Here is a 26842-nt window from a genome sequence, read left to right as displayed (position 1 = left end):
CACATTAGCTTGATTGACGTCACCACTTTTACCACACGAGATGCGATAAACAATGTCATGATGCTTCCAGAAACTTTCCCTCCATCCATTGCTGGTACAAAACTACGAAATGCCTAATTTTTCTGCAAATTCACGTCCTTTTGACTGAATGATTGGTTCACTCAAAGGAATTTGTTTAGCACTTGCCTTTTGAAACCACTCCCATACCAATTTGTTTATCTCTTCGTTTGGCTGTTTTCTTTTTCGTTTGCTATCTTTGTTTCCTTTGCTTTCCCATTCTTCCAGTATTGACTTCTTCTGTTTCAAAATTTTGAAAATTGTTTTTTTCCACAATTAATTTCTTCACTAATCTCCATTGTGGTAAACAATTTTCATTTTCTCTAATAACTTTAATACGATCTTCTAACGACAGCACTTCGCATCTCCTTTGTTTTTCCGAAATTTTCAAACAAACAGAAATCCATTTTCTTTGTAGCTGGACTAATCCATTAACACCTGCACCAAATTTCAAGAGTGGGAGGTGGGTTCGAACAATAGTTTAGACTAGATATAGTGGTCATTTATTACAGTTGTTTGTTGTTTTGGACCAAAAATCGATGCCTGCAGTCTCATTACACAGGTGGTTGTTTAATACAGGTAACTTATATGAAGACTATGTATAAAGTATTCCTTGCCAGAAATTTTTACCCATTTTGACAAATGCCTGTCGAATGTAAGTGGTCGCCTAAGCAGTTTTTACTGTATATAAGAATTAATTTGCTGAATTAAAAACTGAAGATACATTCTGAAGAAATGTAATTTGGTTGCATGGAACTACATCCATTTAAAGTGGTGGATGTTCTTAAACTTTAATTCCTATTTTCTGGATACATTAGAATGGTGGAAATCACAAAGGATGGTTGTAAGGCGATGAAAAGCATCGGTAAGGTGATGGAGGGCATCGAAAATACCAAATTTGCAAAATCAAATTCTGCTAAAACCAGAAGTTTGATTTTTCTCTATAGTCTGAGGTCAAAACCCTCTTTGCTTACTATGAGAAGATTATTATATTCAAAATAGAACATTTATTACAGTATCACTTTGCTTTTTACATTTTTCTATGTGAATAATAAATTTATTATTGGAAATAGGGTTATTTCTTGGTTGTTATGGAGGTAATTTACAGTTTGGTAATTGTGGTAAAATTTTTATTTGCTTTATTGCATGAAAATTAATGTTGTTACAATGGCATTTTGTCAGGGCAACAGCAAAATTTGCTGTAATGTGAGTTTTACTGTTCATTTTAAGAAAAGTTGACTGTAATTACAATTATAAAATGCTAGTTCTAGAAATTTGGTAATTATTTTAGTATAAAAAAAATAGTTGCATAATTCTTCTTCGAAATGAATATAACTTTTCTGATATAATTTCCAATTATTCCAATAATTACCCAGTTTTTTCCATAAATATATTTTTTGAATATTTCTCTCAGAAAAATAATATTGGTATATGATTTTAAGTGTTAAAAATGAGTGAACATTTGACCTTGCCTGTAATTAAAAAGAATTAGAGGATATAGTTTTACTACTACTATGTTCTCATCAGTTATCTAGGAAATTAGTCTTCCTACAGAAATAAAATTGATTTTTTCATCTGCCATATATTGTATCAGCATAGAACTTCATTTTTGCACAACTATACTTCTGAGATGTTTTTAAATTAGAGCTTTATAAAGAAAATTCATTTCCAACAGTCAGAAATAACTATTGGAATATTTGTTCTAAAAAGATTGATTTTAAACAATAGCTCAATGCCTATAATTTTTGTTTGTTATTAACAAAGAAAATAAGATAATCAGAAAACAAGTAATTTGTCTTTTGTTTCTATTACTATATTGCATAGAAAAGTTATGTGCTGCTTTTAAATACTTTTTTGTTTTTTAATTGCCATGTTAATTTTTTAGTTTGGCAGTTATCTTTTAGGTTTGCAAACCAGTTTGTGTTTATTATTTGGATGCTATTTTATAAATATTTGGACATATAAACAATTATCACATTAAATTGCATTAATAATTTTTTCAGGAGGATCATAATTACAGTAGAGCGTCGTTTATCCGAAAGCTTTCCAGTCCGACTGTGTCGTGCTGAATCGAACGTTTTTGATACTAGATTAACTTCTAAAGTATAATTTTTTTGTTTTTATATTTTAAATATATTTATTTTGTTTGTACAAAATAAAGAAATAATTTTTAACAATACAATAGCCACTATTATTATTATAAAAATTTTCGTTAGGCTTAAAATTGACAAAAATTCAACACGAAGCGACATGCAGCGGAGAAAAATTCCAACATGGGATAGGTTAATATATTTTTTCGTACATAATTAGTTATCCGAACAACCCCAGTCCCCAATTGATTCGGATTAATGATGCTCTACTGTATAAGCAAATCGTAGCAAGTAATCAGAGCTCTGTAGAAAGGCATTTCAAACATTTAGGCAAACCTCAATAAAATTTGGTACACATTGTCCTCTGCATGCAGTTTGGATTTTTGAGAAAAAATTTTACTTCAAAATTAAAATAAAATTTTAATTTGCTGTATTGCCAAAATGGCTCATTTACAGATATGAGTTTTTAATAAAAAGTGATTGTTTTGGTTTCTTCTATAACTCCCTAAGTTTGTCAGTATGCTTTTGAACTAGGGCAAATCTCAATCAAATTTGGTTTATACCAAATTTGATTGAGATTTACTCTAGTTCTTTCTACAGATCGCTCTGCAAACCTACTGTCTAATTATGATCATCCTATTTACAAACTGTTGTTGACATTTTACAATAAAAGTAATAAACTCAGAAGCAGCAAAATTTTATTATTGACAAGTGATCACAAAATTATATAGTTATTGCATGTTTGTAGGTAGATTTTGTCTGTTTTGAATCTTAATGGAATTAAAGTATTGATTAAAGAGTGCATTAATAAATATATATACATACATACATACACATACACATACATCATTAATTGGTTATATGAAAATAATTACTTGTTCTACAAAATTCTGTTATAGAATTTTCTGACACAGTGTTATTCTCCTGCTTATGAACAATATGACTGTACATATAAAATTTAAATTTTGCATTGGTTCTGAAGTTCTCTTGCTGTTCATGGGGTGGTGTTGAAGTCAGTCTTTGGCCAGTAATATATAATAAATTTTTAGTAAATAAATAATGTGAGTTTATTTCTATTGCAAATCATCACTTGTTTTCATACATGTTCTGAAGTTCGATTGCTGCTTGTGATGTAGTGTTGAAGTCTGTAACATTAGCAGTAAATGCAATTATTCCATTGTTTGCAAATTTTTAAATTTATGATTAGTGCTTCAAAAATGCCTCCAAAATGTAAATCTAGCATTTGTATTGTATTGTATTGTATTGTATTGTATAGTAAATCTAGCAGTGGAGATAAATGCAAGAAGTGTCACTATTACCATGGAAAATAAACATTATAAAACTAAGTGTGTTAAGTGAAAAACTCGCATTTGTAACATCTGCTACTAAGCAGTAGCGACTAGGTAAACTAGTGTAATGTATTTTATGACGTATATTGAAGGATCAAAGCCTAACAGTATGCAGTTATTTTGAGTACAAGTGTACTTTCTTGGTTAGTTTGACTTACTACCATTTCAACTATGACAAAACTTTGGTAACCTAACCTGTTTATATGTAAGGGAGCTCCTGTATTGTTTATTTAATGAGTAAATGTTTACAAGAAATATTTTTAATAAATTCCTAATTTAATACTTGCTAAGATTAATATTGTTGAAATAAGTTTACAATAACAATTACTGTTGTTAATTTTAAGAAAATTGTTTAAACAAAATTTATAAAATAAATGTATAAGTATTTCTTACATACAGTTGTTTGGGATTTGCCATTACCATTAATATCTTACTAATAATTTGCAATCTTAATACATGTTAGAAGAGATGAAAGATTTCTAACAAACTGAAGTTTTCTGTGGATAAGTTTTTTAGTGGAATAAAACAATACTCGAATATCTATATATTAGAAATTTCTATTACTATGAAATTTTCCATAATTTTTTGTTATTATCACATGTCAGCTTATATTATTTTTTAAAAATGTTAGTACATTAGTCTTGATTATTAAAGGTACAGGGGCTTCTCTGAAAGTTTCTGGATGTGGAAAATGTATTTGGGTATATGGCAACATCTGTCGCATATGTAGTAAACTTCAGCATTTTCACCAAGAGATGTCATCCATAAGTATGCAAGTATGCAAAATAGAAATGGTGCCGCTTTATTAGAAATCAACTCATAAAAACAGTTTTATGAAATTTAAATGTAATGAAAATATACAAATTGTATTTAACTAAGATATGAAGTTTAAAAAAAAGTTAAAGTATGAAGTTAAAGATCATTTAATCAAAAAGAATTTTAATTGTTTCCTGTATTTAAGTTTGTTGTTCATACTCATGTTTAGTAACTCTTGTTTCAATGTTTAAATATTTTATAGTCTGAATGATTTTGATATCCAAATTAAGGCACATTTATCATTAATTTTAAAAATGGTTAGTTTTTTTTTATTCTGAACATTGAAAAAGTATTTTCAGTGTCTAAAAAATTTTATTGAAAACTGTCTTAAAATGAATCTTGTTTTTTTTGTATTGATTTGTTCTGCTGTTTTATTTGTGTGTGAAAAATTACAAGAAAATATTTTATGATGGAAATTGTTTAAAATAAATGATGATTGATTGTACTGGATTTCAAATGAGACAGTTTTTCAAACTTGTTAGTCATTGAATTGGCCATTAGCCATTGGCAACATTATTAATACATGTTTGTTACTGCTTGTTGTAGATGCTAAATCCTGTTAATCTTTTTATTTAGGAATGTTTTGGACCCTGTTTAAATTAGCTTCAGTCAATAATGCTTGTAAACTTCTAGAATTTGTTGTTTAAAAAAGAATGAGAGTTCTTAAATTTAGAAGACATGTAAACATAAAAATAATGTGTGAAAGAAAATGCAAACATAAGCAAAGAGGAAAATGAATATAAAAAGTGTGCAAAAGGAAAATATAATGGCATCTAATTTATAGCTTTAATACACTGTTGGCTAAATGAGTAAAGTCCTTACTATCCAGGGCAAGTTCCCAGCTTTCATTGAGCAACATAGCATCATTGGTGTTAATTAATTATTGTTAGATATGTGGAAAGGCAATAAATACATACCTGTTCAAGTATTCTGATAGGAGGAGTCTTTGTAACACTCTTCTGTCAGACTAGGCTTATCCCAATAAACTGTCACATTTTGCATGGAAAGCACAGATCCCAAATTGGGCTGGGCCAAATGAGTGGTGATGTTCCTTAATTTTTTTAGTCACCAATCTTGGATAAAGGGGTGTATAAATTAGTTATTAGTGAAAACATTTGTGCTGCCATCATCCATTCTTAAAAATTGTTCTTGTCACAGGTAACGTTATCTAACTAATTAACACTACTAATGCTTCTATTAGTGATTTATAAAACAACTCGTACAGGATTTTTATTGTGTGTGCAAATGAATTTGTTTTCAGTGTCTTTATTACTCTAAACTGTAAAAAATATATCTATAATTGCAATACAGCTGACATGCTGCCTGAACTTTTGAATGCACATCCTCTCAACCCAATGGAGTCCTACTTCCTTTGTCCCTGCTGTGCTATTTAGAATTAAATTTTCTTTTACATGTTAGTTTTCTATTTCAAAATATGATCATGCCTTTGAAATTTAAAAACAACTATTAAAAAAAAAAACATGTTTTTTTCTCTGAGTTGTGATATCAGCTGTTGCAGAAGTTTACAACTGTTATGGCTGAAACTGATTTAAAAAGGATCAAAACATTCTCAATTAAGATCATTAATTGACTTAGGCTTCCATAACAAGTAGTAATAGAAACATATTATTCTTCAAAAATGAAAGTTTAGAACATTATTATAGATTTTATATTAAATATAATTGTTTTGTGATGGTAGATGCCATATCAAATCATAAATTACATAAATATTGATAAATTATTACATTAACAAACATCTAATTCAAAACTTGCAATGTAGGGGGGAGAGTCAAAACATAAGTAAAATTTTCATATGACAGTGTTACAGAATAATGGAGAGAGATAAAATATCTGTTTTTCTTCATAACCCCCTCATCTTTGTGTATATGGTCCACCAATGTATAAGTTTCTGGATAAACATTTCAGTTGGATCTTGAGCCAGGTCTGCACCATCTCCTGCATCTATCTCTTCATCATCTAAAAATTTTTGATTACCAGAGTGATTCTTTAGGAGTTCAAACAGTAGAACTCCTAAAGAATCTTTAAGTTTGTAACAGTGCAAATGTCTGTTATTATTTTATTGCTTGTGGTCTATTGTCTACTTTTTCAGAACCAATCTTCTGCAAGCTTTGTGGTATCTCAACATGTTATTCCAAATGTTGTGGGCGTATTCATGACTCAGGCTAAACTCTTCCACACATGAATTCTCTGATCAATTACCTCTGTTGCTATATTAGTTTCCACAGTGATCAGGTGTCTAGAACAATTGTCATTGTTCACATTCTCTCCCAATTCTTGAATGTTTGTATCCACTGATACATATCCACATGATGAAAACAGTTCTTGCTATATTGACTTTTATTTGGTGATAAAAATCATTGATTTCACTTCCTCAGCATTCAAAAATAAACAAAAATTATATCATTTCTTAATGCTACAGTGTGAAAGTGACATGACCGTTTGAAAATTGCACCTCCAAATACAGATATAGCAGTGTTTGTTCAGTGTATGTGTAATCAACTATTTTGGTTTAGAGATTAACAGATTATCTAACATTCTAATTGTAATGGCAGTTATTATGTAATACTTATTTTCCTTCATAACTTTCTGCGTGAGCATTACATTTAAGTATATTTTTCTGGTTGTGTATATATTTCATTAAGATCATTACTGTTTTGTTTTGATTTTCAAAATATGAAAAAGATACATGTATATTTGTTTTATGCTAAAAATTAAGTTCAAAATAAATGTGTAGTATTTTGAATATTGAGAAGTTTTATTTATATTGACGATAATTTAACAATGGTCTAATTATATTTACAGATGGCGAATTTAATATTTGGGGTGAACCAGGAAACGCCTGGGAAAAAGTGAGTGTGGATGATCATAATAAAGACAGTCAATCAGACATGACTTTGGAAACATCGTCGGGTAATGTCAGTACCCCAAATTCTCTTTCTGGATCTGTGATATCTAGCTCAAGCCTCTGTGGTGTGCAAGGTACAACCACCTGTATCATTGCTTCCACTGGTGGAAGTCTCCACAACCACAGTAACGCTCACCATGGAGTGCAAAGCTCCAATGCAAATTCCTTTGAAGCCAGTCACTGTTCAGGTTCTTCCATGCTGGGTGGATGCACCCTGAACCAGGGTAATCCTCAGAGCAGCAGCAATAGTCAGAGTGCACAATCTCCCTCATCTACTGAATGGGGGACTACTAATTTTGAGCCAATGGACTCCTCTATCATATGGGGTGGAGCAAGTACTGTTGGTGACAGACCTCAGGGCAGTAATATCCCACAGAACCAAAAACAAAACCCCATAGGGGCCAAAAATACTTCAGACTTAAGCCTGCAACAGGCTACTACTTGTTCAAATAATCCTCATGGTAATTCAGTAAATGGACAGTCATCACATCAGCAAGATATGCAATCAGGTTTGCACAGTGCTGATTGCATGGAAAGATATAGTGACTGTGTCTCAGGAACAGCAAGCCCTTTATCTGGGCCTGCCAATCACTCCTCAAATGGAAGAAGTTTTCCAGGGTGTAATAATAATAATAATAGTTTTGGAAATGGATTAGGAAGTGGAGGACATTCCAATAACCTTCATCAATCTCAGAACCAGCATCTAGTAGGTAATTCACATGCTGGGGAATCCTGTAGTTCTCACAGCCAGAACATTTCCTATGGTGCTCAGTACAATTCTTCTAATAATATGCCCAATAGTCAGGTATCAGGAAATGATCACAGTTCCTCAAATATCCAGAACAACCCACCCTATCCAGGATGGCAAGGGCTCAATTCAGGAGCCAATGGTTCTTCCTATAAAGGATGGAACATTCCAGAAAACAGTGTATCAGGGAGAAATGCTTATGTGAATCATAGCAGTCACACAAATGCAAATACACCAGATAGTTCAAAAAATGGAGGATCCAGTCATAAAACAAACAGTGGTAGTATTATAAATTGTAATATATTATCTCATTCTGCTGAATCATCCAGTGACAATATGTATGAGGGATTAATAGGTGCAACTGGAGGATCTAATACCCCACCATTAGACAGTATTGCTAGGAATAACAATGGAAACTATCAGAGAGAGAGTACAAATTCTGGGTGGGGTATACCACCTCGTATGGGCCTTCTTGGTGGTGGTGAAAGTTCTTTAAATAATGGTACTTCAAGTTGGGGTGGACCACCACCAGCAGGAACCAGTTCTGGGTGGTCTAATAGTTCTAGACAGAATTCGGGACCATCAACTGATCTAGCAACTACACCAAATCAAGGAGAAACGTCAACTGGTAAGCCTATTTTTATAACTTATTAGTTATTAATTATAGGTCAGATTTAGTAGAACAAGATGAAAATCTAATTTTCTGGAATCTTATATTTGTTAATTTATATTTTAGTGTATCGTGACTTAAAAAAGGAAGTAGAATATAATCAACTTGATATAAGTTTTTTAATAATAATAATTATTTATCGAGTGATTAAGCTAAGCTTTTTACCATGGTGTAAGAATACAGGTGATAGCACTCCTATTGTTTGACTGTCGAAAACTTGTCAGGACCCTCTTTGATCTGTCTGGGCTCAACCACCAGGTGCCATCTTATTGGGAAATCCATTTTGTATCGTTTACCATTTATCATTGCTTCATTTGATAGTATTTTTAAGAAATTTTTACAAAATCGTGTGTCTTTTAAATTATATGTGCATAATTGCAAAGGCAATTATTATGCAGAGAAACAAATAGTAAATGTATTTAAAGAACCAAAAGATTTGGAATTGTTTAAAAATGGAAACAAGTGATAATGTATACAGATCAAGAACTGACTGTGAATGCTACAATGTTTGTGAAAAGCATTTTGTTCCACATCAAATTTTGTTCATGGAAAGTATATAAAAATGGAAAGGAAATCATTCCTTATTAAGTCGGTACTGATACATTACTGTATTCTATATAATTTTGCTAACTACTAACATTATACAGTATTTTCATAAGTTATTTACCACAGCAAATTGTGCAGGGAAGCATTAGGTGATTGTAGGCTAAGCATCAGGAGCAAATGCATAGTTACTGGTTTTTTAAATAGGCTATATTTTTTACTAGCACAAAATTCATATTTAGTGTATTCTTTAGAAGATGCTTAAGTTTTTTTGATGTGTATAAATTTTAAGAGCCTATTTTATTACATTTCCATTCAAAAGAATTTTTTTTCTGGGTATAGTTTTTTATCCAGATCATTAGTAACTTTTCCATTTCCTCTATTAAAATATTGCCTACACAAGCAACATGCTTTGAACTTACTGCAAACTTATTCTCTTATTGGGCTGCAATTTGAAAAAATAATACTTATAAATTCCTACTGTCATCTGCCCATCCACTTGTCTGTGTCTGTCTCTTTCCATAATCTCAGAGTTAGATAGATGAAAGACAAGACCAGAAATGGAAAGCTTAGGACAGGATACTCCAATTAACTATATACGAACTTCCAGTGCATACTGGAAGTCGTGCTATTTCAGTTTGAAAAGTTTTTCTCTGGAAGGTGTTAGATAGATGACTGGCACAACTCTATATTGTTAAAGGAAAAGTATGATGTACAGAGGCAAACCACTACTAATTTGAGGTGGAGAGTATATATTTTAAATTAAATTAATTAAAAGTTGCACCCTGGCATTGTGACAATTTTACAACAAATAATTGTTCATTTTGTTTGATTGTACAAATTGTTGATTCATTTAAATTCAAGATATTTTGCAATGACTCCAGATTTTTCTACACTTTTCCAGCAATCCAAGATGTTGATTTTTGCTAAAGAAATTTATACCAAAACTGCCAATACTAAAACTGCCTTTGCAGTTTGGTAGTCATCACTATAAATTTTTTTATCACTAACACAATTATGCAATTTTTACAGTTATAAAAGTTAATTATATGTGGTACTCAATAGGATATATAATTTTGATTGCTCAGGGTTAAGACACATTTATAACTTTAACTGGTTTGTCTATATGTATTTAATTAAATACTTTTTTGAGAATGTAAGTGAAAAAGAAAAAAAATTATAAGCAGCATGCAGCTTACACACACAATGCCAAAGGAAATTTTGGGTGTATAGAATTTCATAGTTGTTAGCACAGAATATATTTTTAAATTTTTTAACAAGATTGCCATGAAAAATAAAAACCTTTCATTATCTTTACAAGATTCATTGCTTGAATTAGTTTGACACATTTTCTGAGTCACTATCCCTTTTATACCTGCTTTCCAGTGGATCCTCCACAAAGTCTAGCAGTATGATACACATCTTTTCTCTACACATTCTTGAAGTCTATAATGCAAAAGTGGGCTGTTTAAGGCAAAACTCAATTTACTCAACTCACATCCTCACAACCTCATCTATGCTTCTCCATGCATCATCACAAAACCTATATTATATAATCTCATAGGAAGCAGCCTGTTTCTGAATTTTGTAACTTCTTCATTCTTAGTAGCAATCCACTCTTCCCATTTTTTCTCACCATGTTCAAGAAGTTTATTTGTACGAATATCAAGGAATTGTATTAAAGGAGTCATACTACTTGGAATGTAGTAAACATTGTTATTTTGTTGTTTCATTATGACCTGTATGTCTTCTCACAAATGTGCTTGAGCAAAGTCCATAACAAGTAAACACTTTGAATAAGGAAGTGTGTTGGGTATTCCAAGAATTGTAATATACTTTTCTATAAACTTTTTGTTTTATCATTTTATACACAAGACAGATTTTTGGAAAGTTTTTTCTTCTTTATATTTTGAAATATAAATGTAGGAGACAATCTCCAAATTTTTGTTTTGGGTCATACACAATAGTCAGCCGAAAAGAGAAGTGGAAAATTTTTTTCTTCCAGCATTTATCTGTCTGTCTTAACAACCCTAAAATCCATGGAATATTTGGCTGACAGATCAAACTGAAACTGGGATTCATCAAATGAGTTCATATTATGGTTTATTTTTTTATTCCATTTGAAAATGTTTTACTATGTCAAATGCTTTATTGGGCATTTTTTGCCCCACACTGGTGATATGATATTTCACAAATTTATTCCTGTGCAGAAAATGGATCAACCCCCTATGTGATGCCTTTAAGTGCTGATTTGGTTTGGGTAATTTTGGAGAAAGCCTCTCTACCATTTCCTGAGTATTATTACCAGTAACATCAACTTTTCACCACACCTGTTTAATTCACTTGTCCTCATTCCATATTTGGATACCTATCACCAGTTTTATAATGAGGATAACTCACTTTTCACATTTTAATTTTCTGTCACTAGATCCAATCAGATTGTCATCTTTTTTTCTTTCTTAACCAGCTTTTAGGTAGGGGTATGCCGATATCAATACTGTGTAAATAATTTTCTTAGATACAAGTAGTTTTTGTGCTCAATACTTTTTCTCGGGTATCTGATTTGGTATTGTTACATTATTCACACAGGTAAGATTCAACTGAAATCGGAATTTGCAGCTGAAACCAGAATCGGGTTTGGGTTTTAAAATCAGTTTTAACCAAATTTAACAACATTTCAGGATCCTCATTGTATATAACATTTTCTAGATTGATGAGCTCATGCAGGACACCATACACATTTAACACCATTTTTGGTTAAGTTAAACTTATATAGTAAACATTAATGATCAAAACTCAATAAATTTATTACTTCAAATTTTATTTTCAGAATTTATATACAGTTCAGATTACTATTTATAAATTATTTTGAAAAACTTGAAAATATATTAAAATTTCAAATCAACTGATACACTATTGGTAACATTTAGTTTATATTAGAAATAAATATTAATAATTTGTTAGTAATAAATATGCTTTATTCAAATTAAGTGCATTAAAATTAAGTTTCAATTATACAAAACATTCAAAATTCAATGTACAGAATGAACAGCAACAGCTGGCAAAATTTCTAGTTTTGATATTCAATACCAATACTGGTTGGTATCAATACTTTAAGATCAGTACCAATACTTTCAATGTGGTTTTAAAGCATTGACATTGCTATCAATACTTTAAAACTACTCATGATACCTGTATCGATACTTTTGTGGAATTGGAACGTCGTTATCTGAAGCATTGATTTTTGTTATCTTAAGTTTTCAAGAAACTTCTATACAGTTTCTGAATTTTATACGCTAAAGTCACTTCCCGTTTAAACAAATTTTCTTTTATCTGTTTTTGTGTACAAGATTCCTAATAAAATGCTTGACAAACACCAATGTTGACAGCACTTGAACTCAGACAATGAATTCCAAGGCTCATTCTTTCACAGGAAAATATAATGGCATGATATAAAATGAGATAAAAATAAATTTTGTTTTTTGTCAAAAATGGGCAATTTTTGCACATTTATTAAGGCATGCTATTAAATGTGGGAGTAATACATTAAATTTTAGAATATTGATTTTTGAAGTCTCAACAGTTGTGTGTATTTATGCAAGTTACAGAATTTTTGATTTAATAAGTATTCTTCCTAAAGTTGAAACAAGAAAAATTTAAATAAAGAGTATGTCCATTTCATATATATATCTTACTGTAAAAGTTTGAAGTCCAGTAACTCTTAAAAATTACTAATAAATTTGCATTTTGGACTTTTGCTGGTATTGACTGGTAAAAGTCCAAAATCCCTGATAAAATGTCCACATTTTGGACTTTTACCAATAGGCACGGATGAAAAAAGTATTCATATGTATCTGTTGTTTTCTAATATACTTAAAAATTCAAATTAAGAAACTGAAAGTATTCAACCTCAAAAACATGTAATTTTTAATAATGATATAAATACTTGTTAATGCCATGTAGTCTGATTAAAAAAATTTTTTTAATTTGTTTATTACAATATACTATCCACTGTTTTCTCAACAAATTGTTCACACCAATTTCACCAACACCTAAATTTGCTGAGCTTAAAATTTTTATTTTCCTAATGTTTTCAACCTATAAATATAGGCCATCATTAGGCTTAAGATTATAAATGTTTAAAAATGGAACACATTGTTTTTTTGAATATTTTACATTTTTAAAATTCAAAAATAATTTAAGTTTTAAAATAAAATTAAAGAAGTGTGTATATTAAAATAAGTAAACAACATAAAACATAGTAAACAAAGCAAACTAGAAAGAAACACAGGCCTCAGAGTGTCTCACTTTTCTCACTTGTACTCACTTTTCAGGTCATTTTCTCACTTTTCTCACTTTCTTGGTCATTTTCATGTGCGTAATTAAGATGGGGACAAATCAAAAATAATTTTAAAGCCAAACGATCTGCCAAATGATCGGACTATCGGAATAGAATTTTATGGAAGAAAATACGCGGCCTTGAGCAGGACTCAAAATTGCAACTTCTACTTAGTGTTGTTAGGTTATAGTAAACAAAAATTTATTTCACATATGTAAAAAATCCTTTGTGCACTTAAAAAATCCCTCTCATTACAAATTCAGAAGCCAGTGTTGAGTAAAGTTATGTACAGCACTCATGCCATATTTTCATTATTTGCCAAAATCTACCTCTTCCAAATTGCATTTCCTTCTACAGAGTTTAAAAATAAGTATTCTAAGCATCCCTGCATTTTTGGCTGTTTTCTAAGAAAATTACTAAAATCCTTTTGCAGGGGGAAAAACACTAAGATCAGATGGTCTTAATGTTAAGCAAAAAGTGTTAAGACTTTTTAAGGAAGATGTAGGGGGAATTCGCAAGAAAAGCCTTGTTGACATTGGAACATACAATTCGTATTATTCATAACACACATCTGAAAGCATTATGTGAACTGGGTGAAGATGCATCAGAACTTATTGTGGCAGTTTACAGATTTTTTGATGGATGGCTTGCTCGGTTGGAAAGTTATGAAGCTGTGCAAGAAAAGCTCAAGTTGCCCAAGCATAGATTTACAAAACACTCAACAACACGTTGGCTGACATTCCATGTTGCAGCATTAAGGTTAATTGAGCAGTGAGCAGGCATACCTTACTACTACTTTAAGTATATCCCTTCAAGAAAATAAAGCATAATGGGAAGTGCTTTGTACAGAAGAATATCTTGTTTGTTGAAGATTCCTTCCATGAAAACAGAAGTACTACAAGGCATTTCAAGTGCAGAAATTTTCACAAAATATATGTCATTTTTTTCAAAGAGGAGAACCTGTAATACATCTCCTGTACAGCAAACTGTGGGACTTGCTTCTAAAGCTAGTTACTCGAATTTTGAAAGTAGATATTTTGAAGCTTGTCTTTCAGTCTAAGTCTGCTATGCCTGATAGTAATGTATTAAATCCAAAGAAATTATTTGACAAGACAAATCTTTTGCCATTAGAGGAAATTATTTGCAGTGCTGAGGTTGATTATCTCAAAAAGATCAATGGCATTTTCACAGTTGCTTACATAAACACTATGTTGTGGCTTCCACATATATGATAGAAAAAGCTTCAATTCAATGCAAACTGTTGAAATCATTGACATGTTTTCAACCAAGTAATATTAGTGAAAAAAGCTCTTATAAGGACATCGTAAGCATTGCAAGAGCTCTTCCATGTGACATTGCTGAGGATACTTTGCAGGATGAGTGGTGGCTACTTCAATTTCAGTGAGTTGAGGAGAGATTGGACAGGCTCAACAGATGAGAGAATTGATTATTATTGGAGTCATTATTTTAAATTGGTTGACTCTCTTGGGAATGCAAGATATCCCAGTGTAACCAAATTGGTGAAATCAGCATTGACACACACTCGTGGCAATGCTGATGTGGAACGGGGATTTTCAGTTTCATGCCGGGCACTTTTTCCTGATAGAGCATCAATGTCAGAAAGAATGCATAATTCACTTTTGATTGTTAAAGAGGGACTAAACATGTATGACCAAAGCCCACACTTTGTACCTATTACAAAGGATCTACTGAAATTAGCTGTCTCAGTGCGCACAAATTATCAAGAACAATTGGAAAATGAAAAGAAGTTAAAAGAAGAAGAGAAACAGAAAAAAAGAGCAGAAGAGGAAGCACAAACATTTTGAAGAACATCAAAAGAAAGCTGTTTGTGACAAGGAAAAGATTACGGCACTGCAGCAGAGTTTAAAACAGAAAAAAGTAGAAGAAAGTGAAATACACAAGACAGGTCAAATTTTGTTAGAAGCAGCAAATAGAAAACTGGAGAAGGCCATTAATAGCAAGAGTATGAATGAAATACGGGCAGCACATGTCATGCTTGTTAGTGTTAAAAGTGTTCAAAAGCAAGAGAAAGCAAAAAAGAAGGAAGCTGAAAACATCCAGAAAAATCTTACTAAAAGAACATCATGTTTCATGACTGATTATTTACAGAAGAAGCCAAAGACTTATTAAGTATTCATGGTTTACTGGAAATATTACAGTATATACAAAAAGTTTTAAAATGTATTTAACCATAACAATAAAAAAATTTTTACTGGTATTTTGCTGAGTTTTCCTTCCACGTTTTCACTTTGTTTTGTCACTATTGCACTCACTTTTTCTGTATTTCAACTCATTTTTCTTACTTTTTCAGAGGAAAAATGGCACACTGAGTTCTGCAGTAATACATTTTCAGCTGTGACCTTACACATGGATAACTCTTTTCTTTTGTCTCATAAAATATGGCTTTGTTTTTGGAATTGCAAGATTGGGCTACAAGTAGCAGATTGAGATATTTGTAGAGCTCTAGGCAGAGCAACTGCTAGAGTTTATTTTGCCCAGGAAAGACATGCATTTGACAACCCTTATCTCTCTACATAAAATCAAAAAAATTTTGTTTTGAAATGCCATACCTTGTACCTTGCTCTGTCAATCAATATTTAACTTGCCCTGTATTATATAAATAAAAATTTTTAAAAATTTTAAAAAGCACTATTCATGAAAAGTTTGTGTAAATTTATGAAAACTTCCCACCATGGGCAAATGCCCAGTTTGCCCATAAGGTAGTGCTTGGTTCTAGTGCAGCCCTGGCTCTAGGCTACTACTTCTTAGGCCACTTTAAAAAATAATTTGGGCTACATTTCAAGGAATTCTGCTTTACTTTTTATAAAATCTATCTGGAAACCTGTTTGTTTCTCATCATACGTATGCTGTTTACCTGCAGTTTATTTATATTATTATTAATTAACAAAAATAGTGTTCTGTATACATAGCCATATACCGCTTGCTTAATCTCATCAGTTAAATGGCATTTAGCATATTATACAGAAATATGTAAATCTCAGATAATTTGAAGTTGCAATCTTTTCATCCATTGAATTTCAAACTAACAAGGATTTCTGTACTTTCACACTCCTGACTGGAAAAACAAAAAATTTAACCTTGCTTACTGCTAGTAGTCTGTCTTTCTTGAAGATATGAATCATGTAACATTGTGAAAGGGAAATATAACAACAACAACTTGGAGACAAGCCAAAAAGTTAGCAGAAAATTATTTTATTTAGACATGAAATAATGTTCACATAAATTTTAGAACTAGAGTTGCTGCCTGCAGAGAACATGTAAAACATCGCTAGCCATAAGAACGTCTAAATGAATCATTATCATAGTTAGTTTAAATAGGTGATCATAAAGTGGCAAAAATAAAGGATTGCTAGCACTGCTAGATTAAACCATGGATTGTTTTGGATGTATTAATTAGAATATTGCTTTGATGTATATAAATATTTACTAATTATTTTGAAATTTTGAATTATCTTAATCAATGATTTGTGACTTTACTTATACATCTAGTGCATATAATAACCATTTATTGTTTATATTTATTATTATGTTGAAAATATCATGCCAAGTGCTGGGCCAGACTAAAGTCAAAGCATAGCTACTCAAACAAGTGTAACATAAGCTGTTTATTGATGTGTGTGTCAACAACTAGAAACTGCCTGACAATGTGACAGTGTGTTCAATATGGCAGCTTTCTGTAGTGCCATGTGTTCTTTTATTAAGGTTTAATGTTTCTAGACTTTTGTGTAGTGTATGTGGTATAACACCAGTGGAAGATAGGAATAGGACAACAGGTACAATAAATACCTTATCCATTCTCAACAGCTGCCTTATTTCTTTAGTGAGTGGAGAGTACTTATTGAGTTTTTTTCAGTGAGAGCAATTTTTATGTTATTAGTGTCAGTCTGTTGTTATTCCTGCATACATAGCATTTTTCTAACCATTGTTTTCTTTTGGTTTGTCCCAAGAAGTCAAATCTATTCCTCTTATAGATCCTGTGAGTTTGTCAAAGAGTTTGATTTTGGAGAAGGATGAAACTTCAATACATACATAGATGTAGCTTAGTGTTAACTGCATGTATCTATTTTCCATTTTTAGAAAAAGTTTTATGGTTCTGTTTTTCTTCACTGACCATTGTTTAATGAAAATTTGATTCTAGATATGTTTTTTTTTTTTTCTTTTTACTTACCACAACTAAATGTAAATTAAAAGTTTTTATGTTGTAATTATTTCTTGATATTTAAGTATTTTTGTGTGAATTTTTATTAATTCTTTAGTGACAATAAATAAATTTAAAATTATTTTAAGTTTTCAATCATGTTAATATGTATTTTCCCTGGAATTAGTATAAAAGAATGAATTATATATATATTTATTATTATTTTTTATATATAGGTCTATCACCGCCTAAATGCCATGGAACTTGGGCACAAGCAGCTGGAAAAGGATTAAATCAGCAGGTGCAAAGCAGTCATAATGACAGTTGTGATAATAGTAATAATGAGTCACAGAATGAACAAGGTTCACATATAGTAATAAATAATGGATCAAATAAAGTTAGAACAGAAGAAATAAATGAAATTAAAATTGCTGCTGCATTCAGTGATGGTTGGGGTCAAATGGTAATTTATTAATTTTTGTTTAAATTTTTAGTTTTTAAGATAATAGAATTATTTTTTATTTTATTATTGATATATTATTTGATAAATAGAACATACAGAAAATTGACTTCACAAATTTTGAAAATGATACATTGCTATGATTAAATGTGTGTAATAATTTAATTAAAAATTACTTTTTTCTTCTTTGAAAATGTATTTAGATGGAAGAAGTATTACAGATGGATATTGAGATTTTTCTTAATGTTCAGTATGTTTTGAGAATATAGGGTTGTGCTAAAGTTTTTCGGCTTTGACTGATGTGGTTTTACAACTGATTAGTCAAACTGCCAAAGAATTTTTCTTGTCTATAGGTACTGTGATGTACAATTGTTTACAAGATGCTTGAAGATGATGGTAACTAAGTTTGTTGTCATGCAGTTATATCACTGATCTATAGTCATATATTTTTGTTCATAGCCTTGTACAAATGATGAGAAATTAGTAAATTCTTCTGTTATTAATTATAGATTTAGTGTTGAAGCTGATGATAATGTTTTGTTTCTAACTGATATGAACTTTTCTAAAGTTAGTTTTAGTATAATTAGAACTTACAGAATAGAGTATTAATCACAGGTAATGTGATTAATTGCTGTTTTGACTTGTTTTCAGGCTTTGTTGTGCTGATATAAAGACATTTTCAAGATGCTAAAATACTTGAAACCATTTTTAGCAAGAAACAATTTGTGGCATGTCTTACTATAAAGAATTTTTCCATCTAATTTAAATGTGTAGGATACAAACTCCTATGTATACTATAAATTCTCAGTAATTCAGCATTAATTTTGCTGTTTATCCATAATATTGGTTGAACCAAACTTGATAACACTATTTTCTGTGCTTACTCCATAAGCAAAAGTTGACTACTTTACTCACAAGAAATTCTCTTATATTTAATTAAACATTATATTCACATAATTATTTTAAAGATTTAAATTTAAAATATTATATAACATCAACAATAATGTTGAATTAATTCAAAGGATGTTGAGCATTGAAAAGTGAGAGATCAGCTGGTACATCCAGGTATCTAGGTCCACAAAGCCATGAAACCCCCATGCCAGCATTATGGGCTAGTGTTGTCTGTGATAGTGTATAGACTGTTCTGTTGGAGCATAGTTGGACCATTTAAAGTGGAATCTGTCTTTGAGTTCTCATTGTACATTGTTGTTGTTGACTATCTCTAGTCTTTTATGCTCCACCTATTTCCTGGTAGAGAACAGTTGTTTCAGTAAGACAATACCATTATACTTTATTATTGGTAAGATTGAGATGATTGAAGAAGCATTTTAATGATATTTTTATTTTCTCATACTCTCAGGATTTGAACCCAGTTGAGCAACTACCTTTGGGACACTGCAGATCATTCTTATTGATTTGGTCAATAAGAGTGGTCTTCAACAGACATTATAGAAATATATAAAATATACACCAACCATTTGATTATTAATGCCAAACAAACTTAGATTATTAATCAGGCTAAAACAAGGCTAATTTAATGATTAGACACAACAATTTATCATTAGTACCTAACCACCTATCTTTAGCCAAAATATTAAAAATTAATAAAGAGCAATTTAATGTTTTGATTTGTTTTTCAGTTACTGTAATAATCTGCTAATAAAGCATTGCAATAATTTTAAACTGTAATTTTCTAAGTTGTAATTTCAAGTTTATTTTGAACTTATAGTACATAAATTTTTAGTTTGTAATTTAAATTTTTAAGTTATTGATTTTGATTAGTATGATTAATATATATTATATATATTAATTAAGCACTTCAATGTTTAAATATATAATTTTGTTAATCTATATAAGCTATCCTTCTGTGTAAAATATGAAATATGTTAATGTTATTTTAGGGTATTAATCAGGATACTACTTGGGATGTTCCCCAATCACCACAAACAAGTCCTAAAGATACTAGTAATTCAATGTGGCGTGCTCCAGCAAATACAGGAACTGAAATATGGGAAAGCAATATTCGCCATCGTAGTAAAACCCCTGCATCAAATACTTCTAACACTCATCCATGGGGTCACACACCTTCAACGCACATTGGTGGTACATGGGGTGAAGATGAAGATAATAGTAATATGTGGACTGGTGTTCCACAAAGTACTAACTGGAATGATGAAACTGTGAGACATAACATTTGGCCTGGTAGCACACATCATACTGAAAATAACAACAACAACAACAATCAAAATAATAAAAATTGGGGAAATCAAAATACATCCTCATGGGGTATGTAGTTTTTTTTATATAAATCTTAAATACAAATGAAAATGTAATTATATACTATTTATACATTTAATATTTATTTCATAAATCCTATAAATGTATATATATTTATGGAATTTGTAATTTTAAAAGATAAATGGATGATATGTACCAGGTTGTTCAATAAGTTTTGTCATTCGATAAAAAAAACACAATTTTATGGTTTGAAATACATTTTATTATTCAATATAATTTCCCTGAACTTCAATACACTTGTTCCAGTGATCTTCTAATTTATGGATTCCATCCCTGAAGTGAGAATCTGGAAGACTGTCGAAATACGCTTCCACGGCTGCTATTACCTCTTCGTTCGACGAAAATCGTTTCCCACGCATGAATTTTTTAAGATGCGAGAACAGCCAGAAATCAGAGGGAGCTAAATCTGGCGAATAGGGAGGATGTTGCAACAATTCGTATTTTAATTCGCTGATTTTTGCGATGGTTTTTTGAGCTGTATGAGAGGGTGCGTTATCTTGATGAAAAATGATTTTTTTCTTCTGTAAACCAGGTCTTTTCTCACGAATTTTTACATCCAACTGGTCCAAAAGATTACAATAATAGTCTGAGTTTATTGTTTTACCAGTTTGGAGATAATCCACGAACAAAATTCCTTTTGCATCCCAAAAAACTGATGCTAACACCCTTGGCCGATTTCTGGACCCTAACTCGCTTCGGAGCCAAAGTACTGGGTTCACACCACTCCTTAGCCTCTTGTTTTGATTCAGGATCATGATGGTAGACCCAAGTCTCATCCATAGTAATGAAACGACGCACAAAATCCTTTTTATTTTTTCTAAAACGCTCCAAATGTTGCTGAGAAAGTTGCATTCGAATGTGTTTTTGCTCCATAGTTAGCGAATGCGGCACCCATTGTGCACACAGCTTTCTGTAACCCAAAACATCAGCCAAAATATTGCTCACACTGCCTAATGAGATCCCTAGGGCTTCTACTAAATCTCTCTCAGTTAATCGACGATCTTCCAAAACCATATGCTGTATTTTTGCTACGATTTCTGGTGTTGATGCAATTTTTGGACATCCTTCACGTGGATCGTCTTCAAGACTTGTACGGCCACGTTTAAATTCAGCAACCCATCTTTCTACTGTTCTAATTGAAGGTGAAGAGTCCTTATACACTTTTACCAATCGTTCATGAATTTGTTTTGGTGCTACACCTTCCAAAAATAAGAATTTTATCACTGCACGATATTCAATTTTTTCCATTGTAAAAAAATACACTGACACGTCAACTTTGAACAGCTGCAAATATAGAAATGAGTTGACAGATCTACATGAAACTTCACACGTGTTTATAAAAAAGTAGTACTATTTTTAAAGTAATAAAACGACAAACCTAATAGCGCCATCTCTTATTGAACGACAAAACTTATTGAACAACCTGGTATATACATTTATCTTTTAAAATTACAAATTCCATAAATATATATACATTTATAGGATTTGTGAAATTTTAAAAAGATATATATATATATAATTTTTTTAAAATTAAATTGCTAATATAATTTTTTAAATGTATTAATTTACAAAATAATGCTATTTACATAATGTCAATAATATACTAAATCTTGTAGTAAGAAGCATATTTGATATTTGTAAACTTTACTAAAACTCAAAAAAAATTATTAATATTCTCAATAGTATATTTTGTAGTAGTAGTAGTAGTAGCAGCAGCAGCAGCAGCAGTAGTATATATAAAGTAGGACCCATCGTATACAACCAATACATTCCAAGACCCCTTGCATAAGCAGAAATATGTGTAACAGCGAAATTAGGTATTTCCTATACCAACACAACTGACACAAATTTTTATGTAAATAAAGCGAATAAATACTATATTAATAATAAATATAAAAAATAAGCATGATACTGTAAATCATAAAAACTTCAAAAATTATGGAAGTAACTTTTTCTTTTTCCCTCCTTCAAAATTAGGCACTTTCCATTTGTTTATCAGAGCTTCTAGCTTTATTATCCTTGGAGCCACTTAACTGGAATAATTAGCATAAATCTGAAATTACCTGTGTCAGTGTTCTATTGTATTCAAAATTAAAAATGCATTTTGAATAATAACTTACCTAATCATAACATAAAATGTTTTTTTAAACATTCCACACTTGCAAACATTATTAGAATTATTTGTGTTTAGAAACATAACTTGAATTCATAGCATCAACTACTGTAAATAAATTACCGTATATCTCGGCAGATAAGACGAGGTATAAATTTTCGTCAAAGTTTTATAGTTTTAGCATATATCTGTCCTATAAGACGACCCCTAAACTATCAATGGCCTATGAATTTCGTTTAGATCAGCGATCATCATCTGGATGATAATGCTGTATAGCGTATATGGAATTATGTCCTATTCAAAATTTTTTGAAAGAACATCAAATTTTGTTTTTTTGCATCTGGTGGCACTGTCTTGCAATTGTTGCAAACATTCACACCAATTGGGGTTTTCAAGTAATGACCTTGACTATTCACAAAAACATCATATGGGCTATTCTATTTTGTGACGTACTCTACTCTCTACAAATAAATAATTACGGTTTGTCTGTTTTACTATAATGGCTTTAATTTATATAAATTTCAGTCTAATTTTTTTGTATCTGTCCTATATGATGACCCCAGATTTTCGGGGCCTTTTCTTATGATTCAACTATTGTCTTATCTGCCGAGATTTGAACTACTAGTTTTGAACTTTATAATTATAGTAGTATTTCTAAATAAAATTCAGAATGTAAAAGTCCAAAAACATTTGCTAACTTAAGATTTTTTCTTTTGGTTATTTATATAAAGGACCATTGAAAAAGAATGCTAAGAACTTATTACTCAAACACCATTAAATGTGTTGAAATGTTCAAAAGTTTCTGGAGTGTTACTTACTTTAGTAGATTTTTGATGTGTGCTCCAGAAAAGCAGTATTCAATCACATGAAAAGTTTACTCAATGATTTATGGAATTATTATTGCAATGGCTGCTGCAATTCTATTAGGTACTAAGATCCCAAATATTCTCACCATATCCAATGTATCTGCTGTAGCCTCATAAAAAAAAAGTCCATTGCGGTAAGTTCTGGGTTTATGAAAGACCAGGGGTTGATCCTTTGGCCTACCATAAATCCAGAACCCATCTCGATAGATTTTGTTTACTAATTATTTTTATAAATAATTTTATTCATTTTGATTTGTCGTATTGTACGACAATCTTTTTAAATGGTACCCAATGTTTAACTAGTATACAGTATAACTGTAAGCATCTCATGTAACTACAAGAAAAGTAAACAAAAATGAATCACAATAGAAAAGTAAACATACTTGGGAAATCCCTTTCTCAGTTCTTTTGCTACTGCTCAAATATGTGCAGTTTGTATTTTTTGTTCCTTCAAGATGGTAGATGCTTTTGCCATTTATGTCCCCAATTTAAAATTATCATCATTTCTTTAATGCTTCTCAAAATGCAAAAATAGCAATTGACATTGGGAACACTGACATACTCAAGATATACACATACTGAGAATGAAGATATTTTTAATTAATGTATTTTTTCCATTACTTATGCATTTCTTGCTTCATTCATACAACTAATCAAACATTTTCAAAGATTACCTGTAAGTAAGGCTTCTCAAAATGCTCATAACATTATTTTTGATGCTCTTGAAAATGTTGGAAATTATTAAAATTTGTTTCATGCATATATTCAATTGATATATAATTTGCTTTTAGCAATATTAGTTGCTAACATAACAGGAGAAACGTCTCTAAATTATAGAAAACACTGATTTACATAGTAAATATAATTTTTAATACTTTTAAGCGTTATTCATTCTTATATTAAAATTTAGATTTTTTTAATATAATATGTATATTTCAAAAATAGTAGAAGTTTACAAGTAAACATTTTAAAAATATTAAAACTAATATATTAAATACTGAAAATAAAACATTGTGTGTAAATTTAGTGCTAGAAATTAATGTATTTCATTAATATTCAAAATTCTTAGAATTAAGATTTATAAAATTCTTATGATAAATATCAATAAAATAAGCATATAGTAATGATAGAAACAAAAGCTATTAAAAACTTTTAGTAATCTAGTAGAAAAAGATGTTAAAATATATTTATTTACAGAGGGAAATGGACCTGATAATGGCACTTCAGTATGGGCTTCTACAGCAACTAAAACTCCTAATATTGGAACATGGTCACCAGTTACAACTCCGAAAAAAGATATTCAACCATCTGGATGGGAAGAACCATCACCTCCCACATCACGCCGTCCATTACCAAATTATGATGATGGCACTTCTCTCTGGGGGAATCCTAAATCTCAAGGAAGAGTATCTCATTGGAAGGATATGCCAGCAGCCAAACCAATTATGAACAATAATGTAAATCAAGGTCCTATGCCTTCAGGAAGTATGTTGCCTTCTGGAGCTGGTAATGGTCCTGTGATGGCACCAGCTGGACCTGGAATGATAAGAATTCCTCCTGCTTCAACAGTAAATAAAGCAGATGTTGGTATTGCAGTTTGGGGTAAACCCCCATTAAATCGAGGAGCTAGTTGGTCTGATATGCCTCCACATAGAGATTCTCCAGGTATAAACAATTGGGAAGATTCTCACACTCCACCATTAATGAAAAACATTCCAGGAACACCTACTACTCCTGGTGGAGCATTTAGTGGTGGTTGGAATGATCAACCTGCCTTCTGGGGTGCTAAACCTAAAGGATCTACTCCAAATTGGGGTGATGGTCAAATAGATACAAGTACTTGGTCAGCAAAACAGGTGATTTTTTTTTTTTTTTTTAATATTGATTTTGATCATGTTAGCATATTAGACTTTGTTGTTCTAAATAATTTTAATAATAAGGTTGACATTAAAAAAAGATTTAGAAGTTAACATTTCCTCTTTGTTGCTGAAACAATTAAATTCTTATTTAGTTTCCATTTGTTATAATCCAGTTTTAATTGTATATTGTTTTTAACAGTAAAAGAAACTACCAAATAATTTTGTCTTTAGTTGTATTAATGTATTAGAAAATGCTTCCAAATAAAAGCAAGTTGATAAACTTATGTATTATATATAAATATAAATAATACAAATTATGCAGAATTAATATTAATAAATTTTGAGCTATTTTCTAGATTTTACAGAAGACAATTACATACATACATAATATATATATATATTACTATTCATTTAATTTTAAATTATTTTATTTATTTGGAACAAAATAATAATTTTTATTTAATCATCATTTTCATTCTAGCTTAGAATAAGTTTTCTTATCCAGTTTTGTTTTACTTTTCAATCAGTCACTAAGTTTGAGAAGAATTTAAGATATTCATGTATTTAGATATTTTATAAAGAAAAACATATTTAAGTTTCAAAATTTAACTTTTATGAATATTTTAAAAATTAATTATATAATAATCTAGAAATTAAAATCACATCTCTGAGTTTGTAGGTTATTTGATCCTTTGCCATTATTAGGCTGCAGTTTTCAAATTGCATATCTATACATTCCCATTATCATCAGTCTGTTCTTCCTTAATCTTGAGAATGGCATTAGATAGATGATAATTGAGACCAGATATGGTAAGCTTAGGGGCCAGAGGCCCCAATTAACTATATACAAATTTCTGGTCTGGGCCAAAAGTCATGTGATTTTGTAAATGAAAATATGGTTAAAAGTCATGGCCTGGCATTGTGACAATGTCAGGCTGCAACTTTTAACCATATTAAAGTAATTGCTAGATATGGTCAGAAATGCAAGTTATTTAAATGGTCATTGTATTTCAGTTATTCAAAGTGATTTTATTTTTATTTGCTAGAATTAACTTCACTTAATACACCAGAAGATATTTTTGTTAATTATATTTAATTTAGTTAGTTTAGAATTATCAGTATTATGTAAATTTATATCTGATTGTTTTTTTAAGTATAAACATGCTATATTTACATGCACATTATATTACACTAATTTATATATTTCTATAATGTATTAATGGAAACTTTTAACTTAAATCTAAAAGTAAAAATTATTATATATATTAAATCTATTAATTTTATAATGAGATGAAAATCTTTTGTTCAGCATCAAAAAATCGTGTTCTGCCTTTCTTTCAAGTACTCCTAAATTTATAATGTATCATAAATGATAACTTAAAAAAGTGTGTGTGTGTCACACATACACACATATATATACTTTTCACCCCTTCTAAATTTTGTAGTAATTCTTAAAAACATAATCTGAAATTTTGTAAAAATTATTATTTAAAACAATTCATGTATGTTAACCTTCTTATTAAATTCT

The 26842-nt window shown here is 30.4% G+C and overlaps 1 protein-coding gene across 8 annotated transcripts in view; it reads left to right on the top strand.

Annotated features, from left to right (window-relative positions):
• Nucleotides 1-26842, top strand: part of gw (trinucleotide repeat containing adaptor protein gawky) — a 241126-nt gene that overhangs the window by 130180 nt on the left and 84104 nt on the right. For all 8 annotated transcript variants that reach the window (XM_067287367.1, XM_067287369.1, XM_067287365.1 and 5 more), the window contains 4 exons: nucleotides 7136-8614; nucleotides 17955-18181; nucleotides 20080-20464; nucleotides 24653-25311. In XM_067287367.1, the coding sequence (XP_067143468.1) occupies nucleotides 7136-8614; nucleotides 17955-18181; nucleotides 20080-20464; nucleotides 24653-25311 (2750 nt within the window). The remainder of the gene's footprint in view (nucleotides 1-7135; nucleotides 8615-17954; nucleotides 18182-20079; nucleotides 20465-24652; nucleotides 25312-26842) is intronic.

The sequence above is a fragment of the Centruroides vittatus genome, unplaced genomic scaffold, assembly GCF_030686945.1.
Source record: "Centruroides vittatus isolate TY-2023 unplaced genomic scaffold, ASM3068694v2 scaffold_450, whole genome shotgun sequence".
In the NCBI taxonomy this organism is placed as follows: Eukaryota; Metazoa; Arthropoda; class Arachnida; order Scorpiones; family Buthidae; genus Centruroides; species Centruroides vittatus.
Note: the sequence above shows the minus strand (reverse complement) of the source record. Positions and strands in the feature narration are given on the sequence as shown.